The 20,657-nt window shown below is 39.1% G+C and overlaps 1 protein-coding gene across 2 annotated transcripts in view; it reads right to left on the bottom strand.

The window, feature by feature from the left end:
• Positions 1–595: 595 nt before the first annotated feature.
• The window catches only part of SLC66A2 (solute carrier family 66 member 2), an 87,505-nt gene continuing 67,443 nt past the window's right edge, over positions 596–20,657 (bottom strand). For both annotated transcript variants that reach the window (XM_069957896.1, XM_069957897.1), the window contains one exon: positions 596–3,426. In XM_069957896.1, the coding sequence (XP_069813997.1) occupies positions 3,219–3,426 (208 nt within the window). In that variant the 3' untranslated portion in view covers positions 596–3,218. The remainder of the gene's footprint in view (positions 3,427–20,657) is intronic.

Here is a 20,657-nt window from a genome sequence, read left to right on the forward strand (position 1 = left end):
TTTCTATCTTATGTCTAGGATATGCCATAATAATATGGTTATTTGTGATCTGATCGCAGCAACCCCTTACTGATCAATAGACAAAGGCAGCAAGGTCTCTGGCTTTCTCCTTGCACAGGGGTGCCTCCCTCAACACCAAGAGGACCTCAAATCAAGTGGACCCGATTGTCAACGTTCAAGGGAAATCGTTCCTTTATTTTGAAAATAGGAATCCTAACGGTGAAATCCTTTAACAGCTCCAGTTACAATCAAGAATAGAAATATTATGCCATTTAAAAAGGGCATGCGTCACCTAATTCCAATTTTCTGATACCCCCCATTCATTCTTTTTACATTATTATGTTGGCAGTCATGTTTGAGCTTCTGCTTTGTTAAAAGCATTTAGTGATATACTTTACAAATGCCCCATAAAGTGTTACAAGCGAACTTTAAATTGAAAAATTATAACAAAAAGAAAAAAAATCTTAATATAAAATTAAATAATTTTTAGATTATATATTTTCTTATTGTCCCTCTTTATTGTCCCTCTATATTTTGAATGTAACTCCCATCACAAGGTAAATTCCAAATTGAAATTTCTCTTTACCAGAAAGACTACTGTATGTCAAGTAACTTTTATTAAACATGTACAGGCAACCACTCTAATATACTAAACAGGCATCATGTATTTTTAACTATAGCAAAGTCTTCCATTTTTAATGTCATGTTATCACAGTAATGACAATCTGTCCCCATTAAACCTGATAATATTATAATCAAGTTGTCACCTTGGTTTATCCAATGTACAGCTCTGAAACAACTTGTACACCATTTTAAAGAATAAAATATCTGATGCATACCATAGATAATATAAAAGCATAAATCTTATGTGCACACTGCCATAAGGTCTGTTCCTTCAGGTTGCCATTCTTTCCAACAGTCAGAATAGCATAATTAATTTAAGTCTGTTAGGTCACATTACTAGTACAAAACTCTCATAATATTCTGGTAATGTCGGACACTAGTGTGAACAGAGCCCTTGTAGCCATACCCGTCTCCTTCCATTAATATATACATTTTAACAAAACCCCATTAAAAATATTACAATTCATAAGAAAAAAACCCAAACCCTAAAAAAAATGCATATGTTAAATAAAAATGAAAATCATGTACCATTTGTGTATGAATAATAAACAGACAATCTTTGTGGTCTGGCAAGGCATTGTAACAAGCGTTATACTGAATAATCAGAGAATGAAACTCATGCATATTGTAAGTAACATTTTACAGGTAAAAATCATCATGTGTGTATGGTAACATTCATGTGAAGGCCTTGACCATAGACAAGGGTAGACATGCCACCCATAACTGGATTGCTGATAAACTGTGTGGTGTCCCACTTAAAGGGACCACCTAAGCACAGGTAAAACTTTAAACACGTTTCCATTATATTTGTACAATAATGGTGCAAATTCAATGCAAATACATCCAAGAACTTATAACTTACATCCACACTTACACATTATAGCATGCGGTGGAAGAAATACTAACCCATAGAAGAGTTGTACCGAAACAAGTGTTTTACTCTACCTGAACAGAAAGAGCAAATGTCTGGCATAGGTTTACACCGATAATGGCGTTTGTGGTCATCTGACTAGTCAGCAGCAAGGTTATAATATATATTTCTGACTGATAGTGTGCCAAAATGATGCACCTTTATCCATTCAGAGACATAACTGGCAGGTTGTCTCTACAACCTTACAACAGGGCTAAATGGGATATGTGTTTGCGCATATCATTTTATGCCCCTATATCAAATAAGGAGTTTAATTCACCAATCCATCCTTAGAAGGAGAATGGAATGATTGAAGAGGGACAACGAACAGCTGAACAAGCCAATGAATGCCCTATGTAAAAGGCTTAGTAATAAGCCGAAAAAAACAAGCAAACGCTGGTTCTTTGGCTGACCACAGGATTTTGACAGGTTCAAAAATCCTTGTTCATTGGCTGCATATTGCCCTGTGTAAAAGGGTATGTGAGGCCGACAGATGATGACAGCATGGGGCTGCACAAATAGTACAGCAACTGTTTGCACAGCCCTGCCTGCCCAATACAGATCTGTGTATAAACCAGTGCCGATCTAGGAGATTGCCACTTATCAGGCAGGGGGGTCAGGTAATCCAGTAAAGGGCCTCTTACACGGGACTATTATCAGGAGTGTTGCTACAAACACTACTGCAGCCAATAACTGTCCCTTGTTAAAGTGACACCGATCAGCTGAGGACAGGGAAAATGCCTGATCCTCAGCTGATCGTTCTCATGATTGGAAACACATCTTCCTGTTTAAACAGGAGATTTGAGGCTGATAACGATAAAGGCACACTGACAGAATGGATATACATATATTTGTGCTACCAGTTTGCAGATCACACAGAAGTGAATACTTACCTAGTGCGCTGCTGCTTGTGATCCGGCATCCTCTTCACCGGCTCTTCCGTCCAGCTGCTGTCGTTAGGCCCCACCTACTCCAGAACGATTGACAGCCAGAGGAGACAGGGCCTGAAGACAGAAGCTGGACAGGAGAGCCGGTGAAGAGGATGCTGGATCACAAACAGCAGTGCATTGGGCATGCAAACATTGTGTTTTTAGCACTGCAAATGAACACTGATCTCGCTGATCGGCGCTCATTTGCAGCGGCCCTTGGGCAAGAGATCAACACATGGAAAAGGACCCTTAGTCTGGTTTCATTTACCCCTCTCTGTTGGGCCCTATAGCAGCAGAACTGACTGCCCTTATTGTTTAGATGCCCTTAAATGCAAACCGACAATGTTGTTGGGGGGGGGGGGGGGGTGTCAGCAAAACTCTGCCTACTGCCCTAGCTTGATACTGTTAATAAGAAATAATAAAATTCTAAAATACAGATTATACTGGATCAAATAATGCCTTTTCAGTTAAATGTACACACATGCATACAAGTGAGCATACACTTCAGATTCCAGCCCAATGTTTGGTGCTTAATGCATTTACACTTGAGGAGAGCAATAGCTTGTAAAGCATTGGTGCTGACAGTGGATATGAGTAACAGCATTGTGCAAAATCTTTGGAAACAAAAACACTGAATGATTATATTGGTGAGTAAAGCGCTTCCGAGACACACACACAACAATAAACATGTGCATTATTGGTGCAGGAGTTCTATAATTGGGAAGCACGTGATCAGACAGTACATGTTCTCTTCATCACAAAGCTTTGGCACTGGTAACATGTGTGGTGTGTGACACTGGCTTCTGAGGGTATACGCTATATACGTACACCTGCAGCAAAATGGTAAGGTCTACGAGAACCTGCAGGAGGCCACAGATTGTAAACTGGAAAGGTGCTTGGTTGAGAATAAAGTAAGCGGTCTTAAAGGTATCTCCACTTGTCCACATCAGTACCATTTTGATGCTGAAAAAGGGGGAAAAAAACAAAATATCAGTAAATGAAGTCCAATTATTAAAAAATATATGCATTTTAATTAAAAATAATTTTAATTAACAGAACTTAAGGCAGAAATACAACAAAGCCCTTCTGATGCCTCATTTCAGACGTCCTACTGGTATATAAGGCTGAATTTCTGGAAAATTTAGGAACAGACACACTTATCTGAGACTTAAGGCCCTATTACACGAAACAATTATTGTCCGTATTCGGACTATAATCGTCTCGTGTGATGAAAGACAGCGATCAGCCACCGTCATTCATGTCAGCTGATCGTTGCCTTCTAACATGTTAAAGACAAAAGACCTAGATAGCAACAGACCGTTGCTATCTTCTATGGGCTGAGCAATCCCCCAGGCACTGGCATGCCATAAAAAAATATAGTCACTATATAAAAATTACATTAACCCAGGGCATAAAGAGAAATAAATGTCAAGATGGAGTTTCTATTTCTAATTGAGATCCACTGACATCTTAATCCCTATAAGTGAATAAAGGTTCAAAGACAGGCAGACACATCAGTAATTTCTCAGCACAAATAGCTGTTTTGTGTGCCAGGCTCTTTTCCCTATTTTTAACGTAGAGTTTATAAGTTTTTTCTATACCGACAAAAGTAACAGCGTTGCTACGTCCTATTCTAATACTAAGACCTATTCTAATAGCTCAGTGTTATGTTTTACAGAATCAATCAATTTGGTTATTAGAAAAAGCTTTATGGGCTCCATAAAGGAGATTTACTATAGTAATACAACATAGTGTGGGAACAGCACATAGTGAGGCAAATGCTACATATGAGTTTTAAAGCAGAGGAAATAAGGTGTTGTTGATGGAAAAAGAATATTCAAGTCACATAATAGAGATCTGTAAAATGTGCAGAGTCACATATATATTTAGATTGTAGTCTGGATACTATAGGGCAGACTTACTAATTCCATTTAATTCTTAAGAAACTATTACACCAAACGATTATGGCCCGCACTTTGCCTGTTACCGACTCACTGTCTGTGCATAAAATTGCACATACAGCAAGCAGGGGAACGAGAGGGAAGCTTGCCTCCCCCTGCAAATCGTGCAGTGTAATACAGCCCTTACACATTTAAGTCTTATGGCCCTATTCCACGGGCCGTCTAGAGGAGCAAACAAGCACGCTCAGCGCTCGTTTGCTCCTCGCTCGCTGCCGCCGCTATTCAACTCGGCTACAGCGAGGTGAGTGCGGGCGGGCTGATCGCTGATCGTCCGGGCAGCCCATAGGATAAAGCAGCGTCTGCTGCCGATGCTCCTATTCAACGGAGCGACAGCAGAAGATCGTTGCTGTATCAGTCGCTTGTTTTTCAACATGTTGAAAAACAAGCGACTGCACCGATCAGCCGACATGAACGATGTCGGCTGATCGTTGCACTCTATTCCACGGGACGATTATCGTCTGTAGCGGCCGATATCGGACGAACACGGTGGATAATCGTTCCGTGGAAGAGGGCCTTAAGTATAGACCAACTATTAGTTGGCTTAAGGGCCTTTTACATGGGCCGATTATCATGCAACAAAATCATTAAATTGTTCGAATTTAAGTGATATTCTACAGGTGTAAACATAGCAACGTTCAAACAAATGAAAATTTGTTTGCTGATCTTTGTTGATCTCCTCCAAAAACATTGTTGATTGTTCTCAATGTAGATACGCACATAATTATGATCATTCACAGTATATAGGAACGCAATTAAAATCATATTTATGATTACATTACAATTGCATTAACAACTCATAGCGATTTATTGCATAGTCTAAATGCCTATCATTTGGAAAAAAAAAAGTAATTTAGTGATTTATCTGGACATTTAAAGGGACCCTCACTTTATACCAAAATGTTACACCATAAATTTGGCAAAATTATATATATAAAAAAAATCATAACCTTGTTTTACATGAAGCTTTATTCCCTTTTGAGGTTTAAAATGTCTAAATAATATGTAAAATGTATATAAATATGGCATAAGTCACTAAAGCCACTTTGAGACAAATAGCCCCAGAGTAATGGTGCATTGGCAACAGTAAATCTGCCTTATTCTGTGTTAAGATGCAAACAGATTGTGGATTGTACATAATCCATTGTTAAGGAACCCATACACTTTAGGCAACCCAGCACTCGCCAAAGATTGGACACCTCACAGAGAACTAATAAAGTACTGAGGACATTTCACCTCTGCTCTATGAATTGGTGGGTTAAAAGTTGCCAGAACCCACCAATCAGCATGTTATCCCCTATCCTGTGGATAGCACATGACATTACTAGATGGGATTCTCCCTTGAAACGCAAAGGTGGACATAGATCTTCATAACTGTTTAACCCATACACAGGAAGTTCAGGAACTATTGGTACAACTGAACATTCCTGAGATCTCCACACCTAGACTGCTGACTGCTTCTTTCTCCAAGAACAAAGGGGTCAGGCAACAATGTTTCATCACGCCCAACCCTTATCTCCACCGACATCATCTGTCAGTGGATTGTCAGGAGGGCCCTATACACATCATACTGATGGCTGAACCTGCCGTGACTTTTGGGTCAAGACCACAGTTCTCATATTTTTGCTCAGTATTAAGGTTTTTTCCCGTGTCTAGTCGAGTGAAACTAAATTACATAATTCAGAATATTTTACTCTATACTCAATAGAGTTTTAATGCTATATATAATGTCATAACATAGTTAAAACAATAGGGCAGACATAGGGCATGTAATACGTCCACTGTTATAAATACTTCTTATCCGATTTGAAGGCATAGAAACCTATTGAACAGCATGAAATACCTTACAGTCTGCTTTTCGAGCTATGTGGTGAGTGGTCTCAATGGTCACTTTCTACAGTGAGAATGTCTTAAGATTTCATGTTAGGTTTTTGGTTTGAACATTAAGTGAAGGAACAAAATGAATGAGAAGCGATTTAATATTCCCTGGTAACCCATGAGTACATTTTTGTAACGTTGTATTTTAATTGTGTTGCTTTCTCTTCAATGATAAATGATCCATGGTTCCTACAGCCATATGCTGAACTACAGGCATAGGTACAAATAAGAAACTTACTTTCAGCAGTACAATATAAATGAATTGTTAAAAATGCTCATATTTTCTCATTTAGACCTTAAAGTTATATGAAAGGGTCATGTAGAAATGCAAGTCTGCACAGTAAAAATATAGCAATAAAATATGGTATTACCAAGTATCCAACAAGGATTTATTATAAAAGCATCTCTCAGAGTTCTCTGGAAAATAGATATTTTACCTTAGAAAAATATTCAAAATTAAATATTACATAAAATGATGCAACATTTTAATTCTCATTGACCTCATACAAAGAGGTTATTTCCTTCTTCATCAGCAATTCCACATGACTATAAATTGCCAGTAAAGATTAAAGGGGAACTATCGGGTTAGACCAAGGTAACCTGGTAATAGCCCCCTTCTGTGCACGGGGAACCAAGTAGGAAGGTACGTCTCTTGCCTTCCTCCTCAGCGCCGTTCCCATGCTGTTAGCATTGTAATCCTTGCTCTGGAACACAGAAGCACTGTCCCACCCCAAAACCGCCTGCTGGTGACTAGACTTTCCGATGGAGACTCCGAATGGTGCCCCAGCAGAAATGTGAACCTTGCCCAACACTGTCTATTGTACAGTACATCATAACTCTACATTAATTACACAGAGGATACACCATTGCACAACAAAGGTCACACCAATGGACAGCTTGTTACCCTCTATCCTATGCATAGATGATAATAAGATGAGACAGGAATAACCCTTTAAAAAAATGTATGGCCTAGATTTGTTTTCACTAATCAGAGCCAAATACTGGGCAGTGTTCTTTCTTCTAATCTGTTTCTATATTCTGATTATAAACTTTTATTTTATTTGTAGCACATTTTTATTGGAGCAGCCATCTCTTCTCAGGTGTTTTCAATAGCATTTAGGGACATGCTATACAGAAAGCCTCAAGGGCATTGACATCAAATCCTATTCCTTAATGGTGCGTTCACACCTACAGGATCTGCAGCAGATTTTCTGCAGCAGATTTCATTTAAATAACTGAACACAGCATCAAATCTGCTGCAGATCCTGTAGGTGTGAACGCACCCTTAATGGGACACATATGTGAGCATGCTCTGTGGGCAGGAGGGGGGCTGAGATGTGAGCAACAGCTATAGTGTGTACCTCTGTTCTCTATATACTGCCTTGAAGAGCACTGCTGGAAAATGATCTCTACAGGAAGGAAGTTTCAGTTTAGTTTTAGGCCTAGTGGCCAAAATGTAAACTGCAAGATTTTAAGATTTTAAAATAAAAAAAAACAACTAAATTCCTGAATATGTTTAACAAAAACTTTACATTACATTTACATATTACTACTATTTTGTACATTTTGATGATTTTATAAGAAGTTGTACAAAACAAGCTACACTCTATACACATGTACACTGGACTCTTGTAATTGTTTATAATAAATAATTTGGCAGGCATTCATGTTTAATATGAGTGCTAGTCCACCAGCTCAGAAAGAACCATGAGCAACACACAACCAAGAATGAGCAGGTATGAACGGGCTGCACCTCAAAAATTTGAAACAAAACATCTTTATTAGACATGTTTATTACTAACTTTATTAGAATACAATTAGACCACAATACCATAAAAACACTTAGAAATACCAAATTCATCAGCAATCCTGTTACAGCCAAATGGTCCCAACTCGCAACTAAAGCATGGAAACCGGCAGTAAATAGTAAAATAATCCCATGTAAGTATATCAAAATAGTGCAATACACAGGTGAATGAGTCAAGTACGGGTGCAAAAAAAAAGTGCTATAGAGCATAAAAAGGGTACTGATTAGGGATGGTCCGAACAGAGTTCGGTTCGGGTTCGTACAAACCCGAACTCTCGGAAATGATTCCCGCTGTCTGCCCGCTCCATGGAGCGGGCGGATCTAGCGGGAGGACCACCTGGAAAACTGGGATACAGCGATATCCATAGGCTGTATCTCAGTTTTCCAGGCGGTCCTCCCGCTGTATCCGCCCCCTCCACGGAGCAGGCAGACAGCGGGAATCTGATGCCAAGCGTTTGGGTTCATACGAACCCGAACCTCAGAGGGTTCGGACCATCCCTAGTACTAATACTATCTGTATGGGAGATGTGGGGAGGGACTTCATCAAGAGTTACCATACTTTGGTTGTGAGTGGGGATGATTTGATCATATCAGGGCCAGTGATGAATTTGGTATTCTAATAAAATGGCTTATTTCAATGGATTTTTGTGGTGCAGCCTGTTCATACCTGCCCATTCATAGTTGTGTGTTGCTTTTGGTCTAATTGGACTTTATTGGTGGAGAACTGCTCCAAGGGATGCACGGATACACATAGTGCTGTGGATGTCTATTTGTATTTAATCTCATGAAGTAACTCTAAAATATAGTATCACACTATGACAGCTGGGGGTCTAATCTCAGGAACCGTCACTCAGTTCCATTTATATGGAGCCTCCTGCAGTTACCTGAATCGGAGACCCCACAGTGATGCGTTAGTGCTCTATCCGAAGTCATAAAGGGTGGGTGTACATATAGGGGTAATTTCTACGATCCAAGCAAAAAAGTCTAAATGTTAGAGATAAGTAGCATCCGATTCTCTGAAATGATAAAAATAACTAGTGGGAACAAAAACATTTCAAGCTATCCATACCTCGGTGTAAAAGTCGTTTGATCCAATCACCACTGCCATTTTTTGGAACGATAGACAAAAAAACCACAGAAAACTTCACTTCTGTAAGCATCAACAGCAGGTGCACTTCAAATGCATACTCAAAAGTACAAGAAAACCTTTGCTCACAGGCCGATGAATTACGGTAACTAAAAAGAATGCTCCAACATCACGATTTATAAGAAAGATTGAAAGAAGCCAGGAATGCAGAATAGAACATCCTGGAGTTTTCAGGCCCCGATCATAATTAATACCAAGGTTACAGTACTCCTTCATTCTACTTCTGATGTTTTCTTGCTTTGTAAGGTTACATAGATAGAAGCAATCAATTCACCAGGCAGAATGTAATAATGCAGTATTACAGCAAGGACAGTAAGAAAAAATATGGTTATGGCAGAATAAATCTGAAACTCGTACTGAACATCTTGTTATAAGACATTCAACCTCTCTGAGCGAATCCTGATTTGCTGCTGGCATTAAATGTCATGATGACATAGGACGACAAAATAATGCTGTATGAAATAGATTAATACAGGAAATTCAGTGGCTGTGATACTGACAGGTTCAGATATTAAACGGTGAGCTTCTCTTAGGGCTCCTACACACACACACACACACACACACACACACACTCCTAAACACTTGTCATGAGATATGCTTGACATTGTGTTTTTTTTTTAAATTTTTTAATGGGAATTTTGGTGGTATTTTATTGTCACATTTTTAACATGTTTTTCTTCTAGCATTTTTCAGTCCTTACAGAAACCCTATAAAAACACATACACAGTGTAATTGAGAACATGGACATAGACTTAAAAGGGAACCTATTAGCACGATTGCGCTGATATGGTTCCCAGTAGCACAGTATAGATCTACTGTGCAGCTCACGGAGCATATCAGCCGCAGCAGCAGTAGCTCTACAAAGAGGAAAAAGAAGTTTTATTATGCTGTGCAAGGATCGGGAGAGGGGCGGCAACTAGTCACTAGACTAGTCACAGCTTGCCATCACGGGGGGACTATTGACAGGCAGAGAGACCTGCGGCCCCCCTCTGAACTCCCTTGGCTTGATACCAGGGTGTACATGTGCCCAACTTTTGTCCAAACACTGAAGCTCTCATTACAAATTGTAACTGTAAACTAAAGAGAAATTACAATAAGTGTAACGAGTGCCAGATGATGTCATGGCTGGACAGCTTCTGAGATTTCTAATTCCCATACTTAAAAATGAATGGAAACTAATGGCTGTGGTCAGTATTAACAAAAGGGTTATAGGAAATACATTAGGGGAAAAGGTTTCCTGAATCCATGAGCATTTTATTCCCATAATTATCTTTTCTGAGAATTCATTCAGAACCACTAAGACTAGTCTCATGCTCTGTGTCCATTATCACTTTTGCAAATGAGGTATATTTTATCTACATTTTTTACAATGGCATCACAATCTATGTTTGTTTGCACTTTCACAGGTCCATGTAAACAGGGCATTATAGGCCTTTGGGTTGCTGCCATGTGTTCTAGCAGGCCACCGCTCTTTGTGTGTCTGGTAACTATATGTAGAAAACAACCTACGGTACATACTAAGTTAGAGATGTGAAAGAAATCCATGTCTCAAGACAACATCATCTGACAGATTTTTGAAACCAAAGCCAGAGATGGATTTCAAAAGAGGAGAAATCTCGGTCTTTTCTTTATTAGCTGCTACCTGTTTACTGTCTGTTCCAGGCTTAGGCTTCAATGATCTGTCAGATAAATCTGTCTGTTTAATAGGCCCTTATACATGGTTTGGTGATCATGCATGGTGGGCTGCATGAACAATCACTGTTAAGATTGTTAAAGTGTCCCCTTATTGCAATCAGCTGCCGGACACATATGCCCATTTACATGGGAGACATGTAGCTGGCACACTTTTCTTTCTTTTTTTTTTTTTTTGAGCCGTTCAAAATGACCTGATCAATGTTTACTTTTACTTTTCTTTCCTCTTTTATGTACTGATAAGATATTCTTAATTCAACGGTGAGTTGCGGAGTTCTTTAGCTCATTCTTTTAAGTGTTCTTGGGTATGTTCTGACCTTGCTTTATGTTGATGTTTCTGTAGTATGCTTCTTGCCTCGTAACTGGAATTGGACGCATAACTTGGACTATACTCTTGCGGAACTTTTTTGTATTCATGTCTTCCTGTATGCGAACATATATTCTGTATGTATTTACGATGCCTGACACTTTTAATAAACGAGTTTAAAAAAAAAAATGACCTGATCAGCTACAAAGCTAGCTTGTCAGCTGATCACTGGCCCTATTACACATAGCATCTGGCTAATAAAAGGCCCATGTAATAGGGCCCTGATAAGGAGGAGATGGAAAAGGAAGAATAGGAAGAAGAGATAGGGTACTATTACACCAAGCAATTTTTCGACGACTAACGATTAACGATCTTAAACGACCGCTAAGGCAAACGACCCGAAATCGTTCGCCCAATTACATGGAACGATGATCTTTATTTATGATCGTTCTTGCGGTCGTTTAGTCGGCGGTATTGCGTACATTTCAGCTGAGAATTCTTATTCCACCGAACGATGTGCGAACGATCAAACAATAAAAATAGGTCCGGATCCTATTAAACGATCAACGATTTCTCGTTGGTCGTTTAATCGTTGCCTGCTATTACATGAAACAATTATCGTTGAAATCCGAACGATTTAACGATTTTTCAAACGATAATAGCTCAAACTACACAGGGTTTGTTTACTAGTTATTCTTGAAGATATATACCAACTCAAAGGAATTATAGACATAAAACATTAGAATATGCAGAGACTGATTCCTCAGTGGCAGTGGTCAGCCGGGGACCCAGAGACAGGGCAAGAGGACACCGGGAGAGTGGGAGGGGTAAGCATAAGAGCTTTATTATTTCCTATATAATGACAATGGAGTACTCCTTTAGTCAGCCATCGGCCACAAATCAGCTACTGCACAGAGTGATGCGCGGCCAGCGGTTGATGATTTAAAACTTGTTGAAGGCAACCATTAGTGTCGGTTCCAAAGGGGATTTGAGGGGCCTGTATGTTAGATGGCCATGTCATCACCCCACTACTAATACTGCACCCCTCAAAGTCTTTAAAATGATTGATTGATTACTGAGTGGACACATCCTCATCGCATAGAATGCAGTGTCAGCAGCAGCAAATGTAATACCTGTCATAACAGATCTGGAGACGACGAGGGCCAAAAGAAATAAAGCAGCTGTAATGCACTGTAGTATGATTATCCACCAATTAGAATACATAAAAAATGGAGTTTAGCCTTTAGTACTTCCAGAAGTAAATAGGTTTGTCAAATTACTTGTTTTTAAATTCAGATATGTTTTTTAAAGTTTAGAACATTTACAAATCATATATGGGTTCATTTTTTTTCATATTGCATATGAGTTTTTTTTTAATATACATTTTTAATTGTTTAGGACGATTTACGAGAATTCTCTGCAACGAATCCATGAATTTGCAACCATTTTTACATTTCTTAAAATAATATATTTCCTGGAAAACTGTCTGCCATCTACCTTAATAGAATACTTTTCAAGTAACCACAACGTAATATGACACAGGAGGTGTCATGCATTCATCTGAATAAAAAGAACAAATGCTTTCTTGAAACAGTAAAGCAATAAGGCAGCAGAGAGACTTTTTTTTTTTTTTGCTATTTCTGCAATTAACTTTGGATCTGTAATTCAATTTTATACGGACAAATTATATTGTGCTCTCCCCAGTTCATAGCTCATTTCCATGATTAACTTTGCCATTTATCTTTGTACCATTTGCGATTTGTAAATATCTCTGTGTGGAGAACAAAAGTGCAATCCATATCTCGGCAGCTATATTAAGACACCGGAATGTGAAATGACAGGATCAAAAATTCTCCCTTGTTCTTTCACAAAATCAGCATCAGTCCTGGCAGAAACGCCATGGACATTTTCCAAATACAACTAAGACATCATTCTGGGCCAATATTAGATTTCCCATGTGCTAAAATGCATTCATTTTAACCGCTTAACGACCACGGATGTATATTTACGCCCTGAGGTCGTTAAGAGAGTTCAGAGGGAGGCCGTGCGGCGACCCAGCTATGAACCCAGAGATCTTGGTACTATATGCAGCCCGGGAGCGCGGTTATTAGTCGGCACAGTCCAATCGCCATGCCCGCTAATAAGCTTTTTAAATGCAGCTGTCAAAGTTGACAGCTACATTTAAAACGCTGTTTCTCCAGTACCTGGTGGTCTAGTAGGGTGTTCAAAAAATGTTAAATTCTGAAATACGCAGCCGATCAATATAAAAGGTATGAACAAACTGCTTGCTTAACCCTTTAACCCCTTAAGGTCAAAGCCAATTTTTGTTTTTGAGCTTTTATTTTTTCCACTTTATGTTTAAAAGGCCATAGCAGTTGCATTTTTTCACCTAGAGACCCACATGAGCCCTTATTTTTTGCGACACCAATTGTACTTTGCAGTGACAGACTTTATTTTCCCATAAAATATACTGCGAAACCGGGAAAAAAAATAATTTGCGCTGTCAATTTTTTTTTTTTTCTTTAAAAAAAAGGAATTTTCTTTCATTTCAGGGAGTTTCGTGTTTACGCCGCTCGCCCTGTGGTAAAACTGACTTGTTATATATGTTCCTCAATTTGTTATAATTACACTGATATGTAACATGTATAACTTTTATCTTATGTGATGGCTTGTAAAAAATTCAAACCCTTGTTAACAAATATATGTTCCTTCAAATCGCTCTATTCCCAGGCTTATAGCGGTTTTATCCTTTGGTCTATGGGGCTGAATGAGGTGTCAATTTTTGCGCCATGATGTGTTCTTCCTATCGGTACCTAGATTGCTCACATGCGACTTTGTGATCGTTTTTTATTTTATTTTTTCTGGATTTAATGCGACCAAAAATGCGGAAATTTGTACTTTGGAATTTTTTGCGCTTGCGAAGTTTACCGTGTGAGATCAGGAATGTGATTAATTAATAGTTCGGGCAATTACGATCGCGGTGATACCAAATGTGTTTATTTATATTTATAAAATGGGAAAAGGGGGGTGATTTGGACTTTTATTAGGGGAGGGGATTTTTTATTAATAAAAAAACATTTTTACTTTAACTAGAAGTCCCCCTGTGGGACTTGTATATACACAGCACTGATCTCTCATAGAGATCAATGCTGTTTATATACACATTGCTCTGGCCTGATGCAGATAAAAGCAATCTATTGCCAAGCCGGGACCAGCATCATTGCGACGCTGAGGCCCGGCACGAGCAGAAGGACGGATCTCCCCCCTGCGATTGCAAACTTAATTTTTGCATAAAATATGCTGTGAAACAAACAAAAAAACCAAATCAACTATATTTGTGATGAAATTAAAAATAAAACTCAATTTTTTTTTATATGGGGGTGGGGGTGGGGTTTATGCCGTTTGCCCTAGGGTAAAACGGACATGTTATGTATAATCTTCAAGTTGGTACATTGGTACAATTACCACAATATATAACTTGTGTAACTTTTATTTTATTTGATGGCTTTTAAACTAGTAAAAACTAGTAAAAAAAACTTCCTTTAAATTGCTCTATGACTATGCTTATAACACTTTTATTTTTTAGTCTATGGGGCTATGTGAGGTGTAAATTTTTGAGCCATGATCTGTACTTTCTATCGATACCTTGTTTGCGCATATGCAACTTTTTGATCACTTTTTATTTAAATTTTTCTGGATTTGATGTGACCAAAAATGCACAATTCTGCATGTTGGGAGGGTTTTTTGTGCTTATGCCGTTTAACGTGCGAGAGAAGGAATGTAATAATTTATTCGTTCAGGCAATCACGCATGTATTAATACCTAACATGTTTATTTCTTTATTCATTTATTTTTATTTATAAAATTGGAAAAGGGGGTGATTCAAACATATTAGGGGAGGGGATTTTTTTTATTATTTATTTTTTTTTTTTTAGACACTGGGGGACGTCTAGTATAACTTCATTGATCTCTCACTGAGATCTATGCAGTACATATATACTGCATAGATGAATTACATTGGATATCTATTGCTCAGGCCTGCTGCAGCCAGGACCACTAGACCACCAGATTGCCGAGCCGGGATCAGTGCCATTACAGCGCAGACCCCCAGCCAGACAAGATGGAGGGACCACTCCTCCGTGATCGTGTCTCTGGGGGCTGGGGGGATGGCCGGCGGTGTAGACCACCATGGATGGGGGGAAATAGCCATTTAAATGCAGTTGCACGGTCCCGGGCTGCAGATAGCAGATGCATTGCGGTGGTTCAGAGCAGGGTCGTCGCACGGCTCCCCTACGAACTCCCCTAGCGATGCCAGAGTGTACATGTACGTCCTGTGTCGTTAAAGGGTTTAAAAGGTACTCCGAAAACTATTTTGTTTTCTGCTAATATATATATATATATATAATATAAATTTAAAAAGAAATTAGTTTTTTTTTAATTTCTATATGTTCTTTCAGTATCTAGCAACAGTAAGATGCAGACCTCCACTCCAGAAAGACAGGTGCAACAGGCGCAGCCAACTACAATCGGATGCTTAAGTATATAGCTTATAAAAACTTTAATTTAAAAATGATATTAAAACAATAAAAGAAGGCTTCATCACAACGCGTTTCTAGGCCAAGCCGGCCTCTTCATCAGGTGCATATATAGAGATGTTTAACGTGATATTTAAATGTGCAGAGACAGGAAATGACGAAGCAACAAAAACGGACAAAGGAAAAGTACACCACAAAATACCATACATAGAACAATCCATACAATGATATAAAACTACAACGGAAGAAAAGGACCCTCATTTGATACTCTCAATGGTTTTATTAAGCCCATTGGGAACCAGAGTAGCTAAACGAAATATCTTGTTGACATTTGACCAATTGAGAACAGTTGTTTTGGGGGTTGCCAGGCCTACATATTTATACGAATTTGCTTTAATATCCATTGGAGTTAATGTCAAAACATGTTAATATTTGTAATAAAATATAATAAAATAAAAAAATTCCTCCTTTATGTAGCCTGAGGCTAGCTGAATGAGAATTATAGAGCAACGGCTCAATCTATGCACTGTCAGTAGCTTTTAGGTATGTCAGATTTTTAATCCTATGGAAACACTTTATTTAACCCCCAGACAACGTCCTGGGTCTCTAGAGAGCTATGAAGCACTCACCGAAGCAGAGCGCGCTTCATAGCAGATGGAGGCAAGCTGCAGTGAACAGCGAGCCCTCACTGCTAATGACAGACTGCAGCGCGATCGTTGCAGCCTGTCATTAACCCCTTAAACGCTGCAATCACAGCATGACCACTGCGTTAAGTTTAAGTGACAGGAGCTGCTCCTGTCACTTACCGATCGGGATCCCCACAGTGTGACTGCGGGGGTCCCGCTTGCTTTCACGGACCGCCAGAGCTCTCTTACCTCCCTTAGTGCGGTCCATTCGGCGCTCTGCTCATTGAGTCTGCCACAGTCAGGCTTAAGCAGCAGAACGCCTATTACACTGATCAATGCTATGCCTATGGCTTAGCAATGATTAGTACATGTATTCTAATAATTGTATGTAAAAGTCCCCCAAGGGGACTTAAAAAGTGTGGAAGAAAAAAAAAAGTTAAAATGTTTTTTACAATAGCCCAAAGCCCCTTCCCAAATAAAAGTTAAAATCACCCCCCTTTCCCATTCCGTACAGCGAATGGCGTAAACGAAAAGAGGGGAAAAAAAACGCCAGGATTACCGATTTTTTTTTTTTGTTACATTATATATTTAAAAAATGTAATGTGATCAAAACGTCCGGTAATGGTATCACGTTGCTTTTACAGTTTAGTGCATTGCGTAGACACAGGAACCCCCCAAAAGTTACCATATTGCATTCTTTTTTCCAATTTCACCAATTTATATTTTCATAAATGATATTTTGGGGTTCTGTCATACATGTTATGGTAGAATGAGAGACGCCATTACATAGTACAACTATTCCCGTAAAAAACAAGCCTTTACATGGCCCTGTAGATAAAAAAAAAATGAAAGTGCTAGAGCTCTTAGAAGGGGAGGAGGGAAAAAAACGTAAAAATGAAAATTGGCGCAGTCCACTGGGTCATTTTGGGCTTGGTCTTCAAAGGGCTAAGGTAATCTTTTAATAAAGCCCTAGACAAGCTCTAAGACAAGAGAAGTTAATTGCAAGTATTTACCATTTTAGAACATGTAATAACCAAAACTAACAAGACTGCGGCAAAAATACAACACAACTAAAAGCTGAATGATTTTTAAGAAAATAAAGAAATAGATTAAAGAATTCCGTCCCCTGTGACCTAAACAAAATGAGCTTTTAGTACTTATTTCTGTTATTTGACAGGAAAAAACTATTTATGATTTTAATTACAGTAACATCCAAATAATGCAATTTAAAGAAATAATGACTGCAAAGAGCTTATTCTTCGTCCCTATGGAGAAAAAACAGGTTATATATTTCTATATATTAGCATGGTGTGACTTGAAGAGTCAGTACTCTGCCTCTGGAGTGGGGATTGTAGTTCAGCGTGAGCTGCAGGTCCATATACTCCACTCCATTCCAAGAGCTAAAGAGCCTCTGAAACCCACCTGGTGGAGCTCTATTAGAGACTTCAGAGGGTAGGAAAACACAGGCAGTGCTCGGCCCATGGGAGCTGCAGCCAAGAAGTCTTGGCGAGACCAAAGGAATTGGTAGTGTTGAGCAGTGGGCTGAGAAGGGAAGCTGTGTTGTGCAGTCAGTGGCTAGACGGCCTAGGATTTATTTCATGTGAAAAGCCTATGACTTATGTTTTAACTTGGACAGACAAATAAAGCCGACTGCGAGCAGTCTAAAACATACAGCACTGACTGGGCAGAAGTTTGTAATGAGCCAACCGTCTCAGACCCAGGAGATGGCGATTCCAGCGAGTGACCCCCATATTGTCTATATATATATATATATATATATATATATATATATATATATATATATATGTGTATGTCAAACTTTATTTTTAAGTGTTGGTAAAAGCCACTTTTCCACCTCATTGTAAACTTGCAGTGACATTTGGTCCCAAAGCAAATGAAACTTGCATTCTTATAAAAGATGATTATACCATTTCTAGAAATTATATGTTCTTTTAAAAGGAGAAGTGCGGCCAAAATAAATTTTTGATGTTATTACTTACGGAAAGTTATACAAATTTCTAATGTACATTAATTATGGGAAATGCACATATAGGGCTATTTCCCTTAATTTAGTAGATCAGGAAGTGTTAGAATTCTCTCAGATACAGTGACATCACGACCAAAGGTGTAATTCCTATGGAGTGTCCAGCAGGGGGCGCTCTATATGTAGAAGTCTATGGGACTTTATTGTTTCTATGGATTTCTATGTAATGTATAGGGGGGTATAGGGGGAAGGTATCCCAGAAGGATGAGGAGGGGGGGGGGCGCTCCTGTGTGATGTGCAGCTCCCCCCTGTGCCCAGCAAGTGATAGCCATAACCCAGCTAGACTCCCATCACCTGCTAATACAATGAGCAGATGATGGGAGCAGTAGTTCAGTGTATCGGCGGGAGTGCGGCGGATCAGCTGGCGGCGGATTGGAGGGAGTGCGGCGGATCGGCGGGCTTACTGTGATAAACCTAATGTACTGATTGAATACATTTATGCAATACTTTGGGGAGCAAGGACACTTGCTCCCCAAAGTATTCCATAGATGTATTCATTCAATAAAGCATACTGTACACTACATTACATTACATAGAAATCCATAGACTTCTACATATAGAGCGCCCCCTGCTGGACACTCCATAGGAATTACACCTTTGGTCGTGATGTCACTGTATCTGAGAGAATTCTAACACTTCCTGATTTTCTAAATTAAGGAAAATAGCCCTATATGTGCATTTCCCATAATTAATGTACATTAGAAATTTGTATAACTTTCCGTAAGTAATAACATATCAAAAATTAATTTTGGCTGGACTTCTCCTTTAAGTGACTGAAAATATGGGGGTCATTTGCAATACTATTAAAAAAAAAACAAAGTTCCAGATTATGCCTTTCTCAATGCCATGCAAGATGACCAAGCTTAGACATTCTAAAAAGGTACCAGGATTGATATAAAGGGCCATTAACTCACAGTCCAAGTTAAAAGGGGAACTCCGTGCAGAATGAAAATTTGGCTGCAGGCAGGGGCGGTACATAAGCAAGAAGCTCTACTCACCTGCTTCCAAGTCCCAGCAGCACTGCCTCACAGGCTTCCTGGCCACCGCTAGAATTTCCCCCCAGGTTCCATTGTCATCACAACCCATCCCCTGTTGTCGTCATGGGAGACAGTACCTGACCAACTGATGGATTGCTGGCTCAGCCAGTCAGTGACTGCAGCAGTGTTCCACCCTAGTCACTGACTGGCTGAGCTAGCTATCCATCAGTCGGGTTGTGACAGGGACTCCAAGAGGCTGGCGGAGGTCCAAGAGCTGTAAGGCAGAGCTATAGGGGCACAGCTTCTTTATTATGTCGCCTCCTGCCTGCAGCCAAATTTTCATGTAGACCAGCCCTCTCCTTAAATCTACTGTCTCCATTTAGGTGGATATCATAAAACTTTTTACAGAAGAGATACAAAATAGCTGCCTCCATAGTCCATTACTAAGGGCTTAATGCTAAATTGCATTTGCAGCCTAAATTATGTCAGTTTATCAATGACAAAATGAAAAATGTCCCCATAAATTTAGTTAAAGTTAACTTTGTTTCAGCTAGAAGAAGACAGCATTGCACAAAGGTCTAACTTTCTCTAAGCTGAGGAGTGAGCATGACAAACCTGTTCAAGGTGAACCTCAAGATCTTCTGTGTAGGAGAACAAAGAAAATCTCTTTTAATCACCATCATCTTTGTCTTCCTAATGCCGGCTCATTAATGTTTTCTAACATCACAAAAGTGACTTGAAAGACGGAAGGTCACATTAAGGATTAATGCTCCTGGGTGGCGTTATAAAGACTGTTTTTCAATGTGCTGGTTATGATGTGCTCACATATGCAAATTATGCAAATATCTTACATTCACTTTGAACACAGCTCAGTTATAACTGAGGACATTATGAGACGATCCAATAAACTTTTTATCAAAAGGAAAAGTAAAGGTTTTCTCAAGCCCTTAAGGGCACAGCCTATTTCTCACTTTCTTATCCTCACCTTACAAAAACCATAATTTTTTTTCCCATCAACATAGCTAAATGAGAATACATTAATTATATTCAGAGGGTCTGTATTATTTCAGAAATACAAAATTTACGTAGTTATAGTTTTAATTTGTATTGCCCTATTCTGTCCCCTATATTTTTTTGTTTTCTTTCTGTAGAGCTGTTTTTTCTGCATTGAAATGTACAGTATATTTATACCATATTTTGATTGCAGTTTAATCCATGTTTTT

Source organism: Dendropsophus ebraccatus, chromosome 2 (assembly GCF_027789765.1).
Source record: "Dendropsophus ebraccatus isolate aDenEbr1 chromosome 2, aDenEbr1.pat, whole genome shotgun sequence".
Taxonomy (NCBI): Eukaryota; Metazoa; Chordata; class Amphibia; order Anura; family Hylidae; genus Dendropsophus; species Dendropsophus ebraccatus.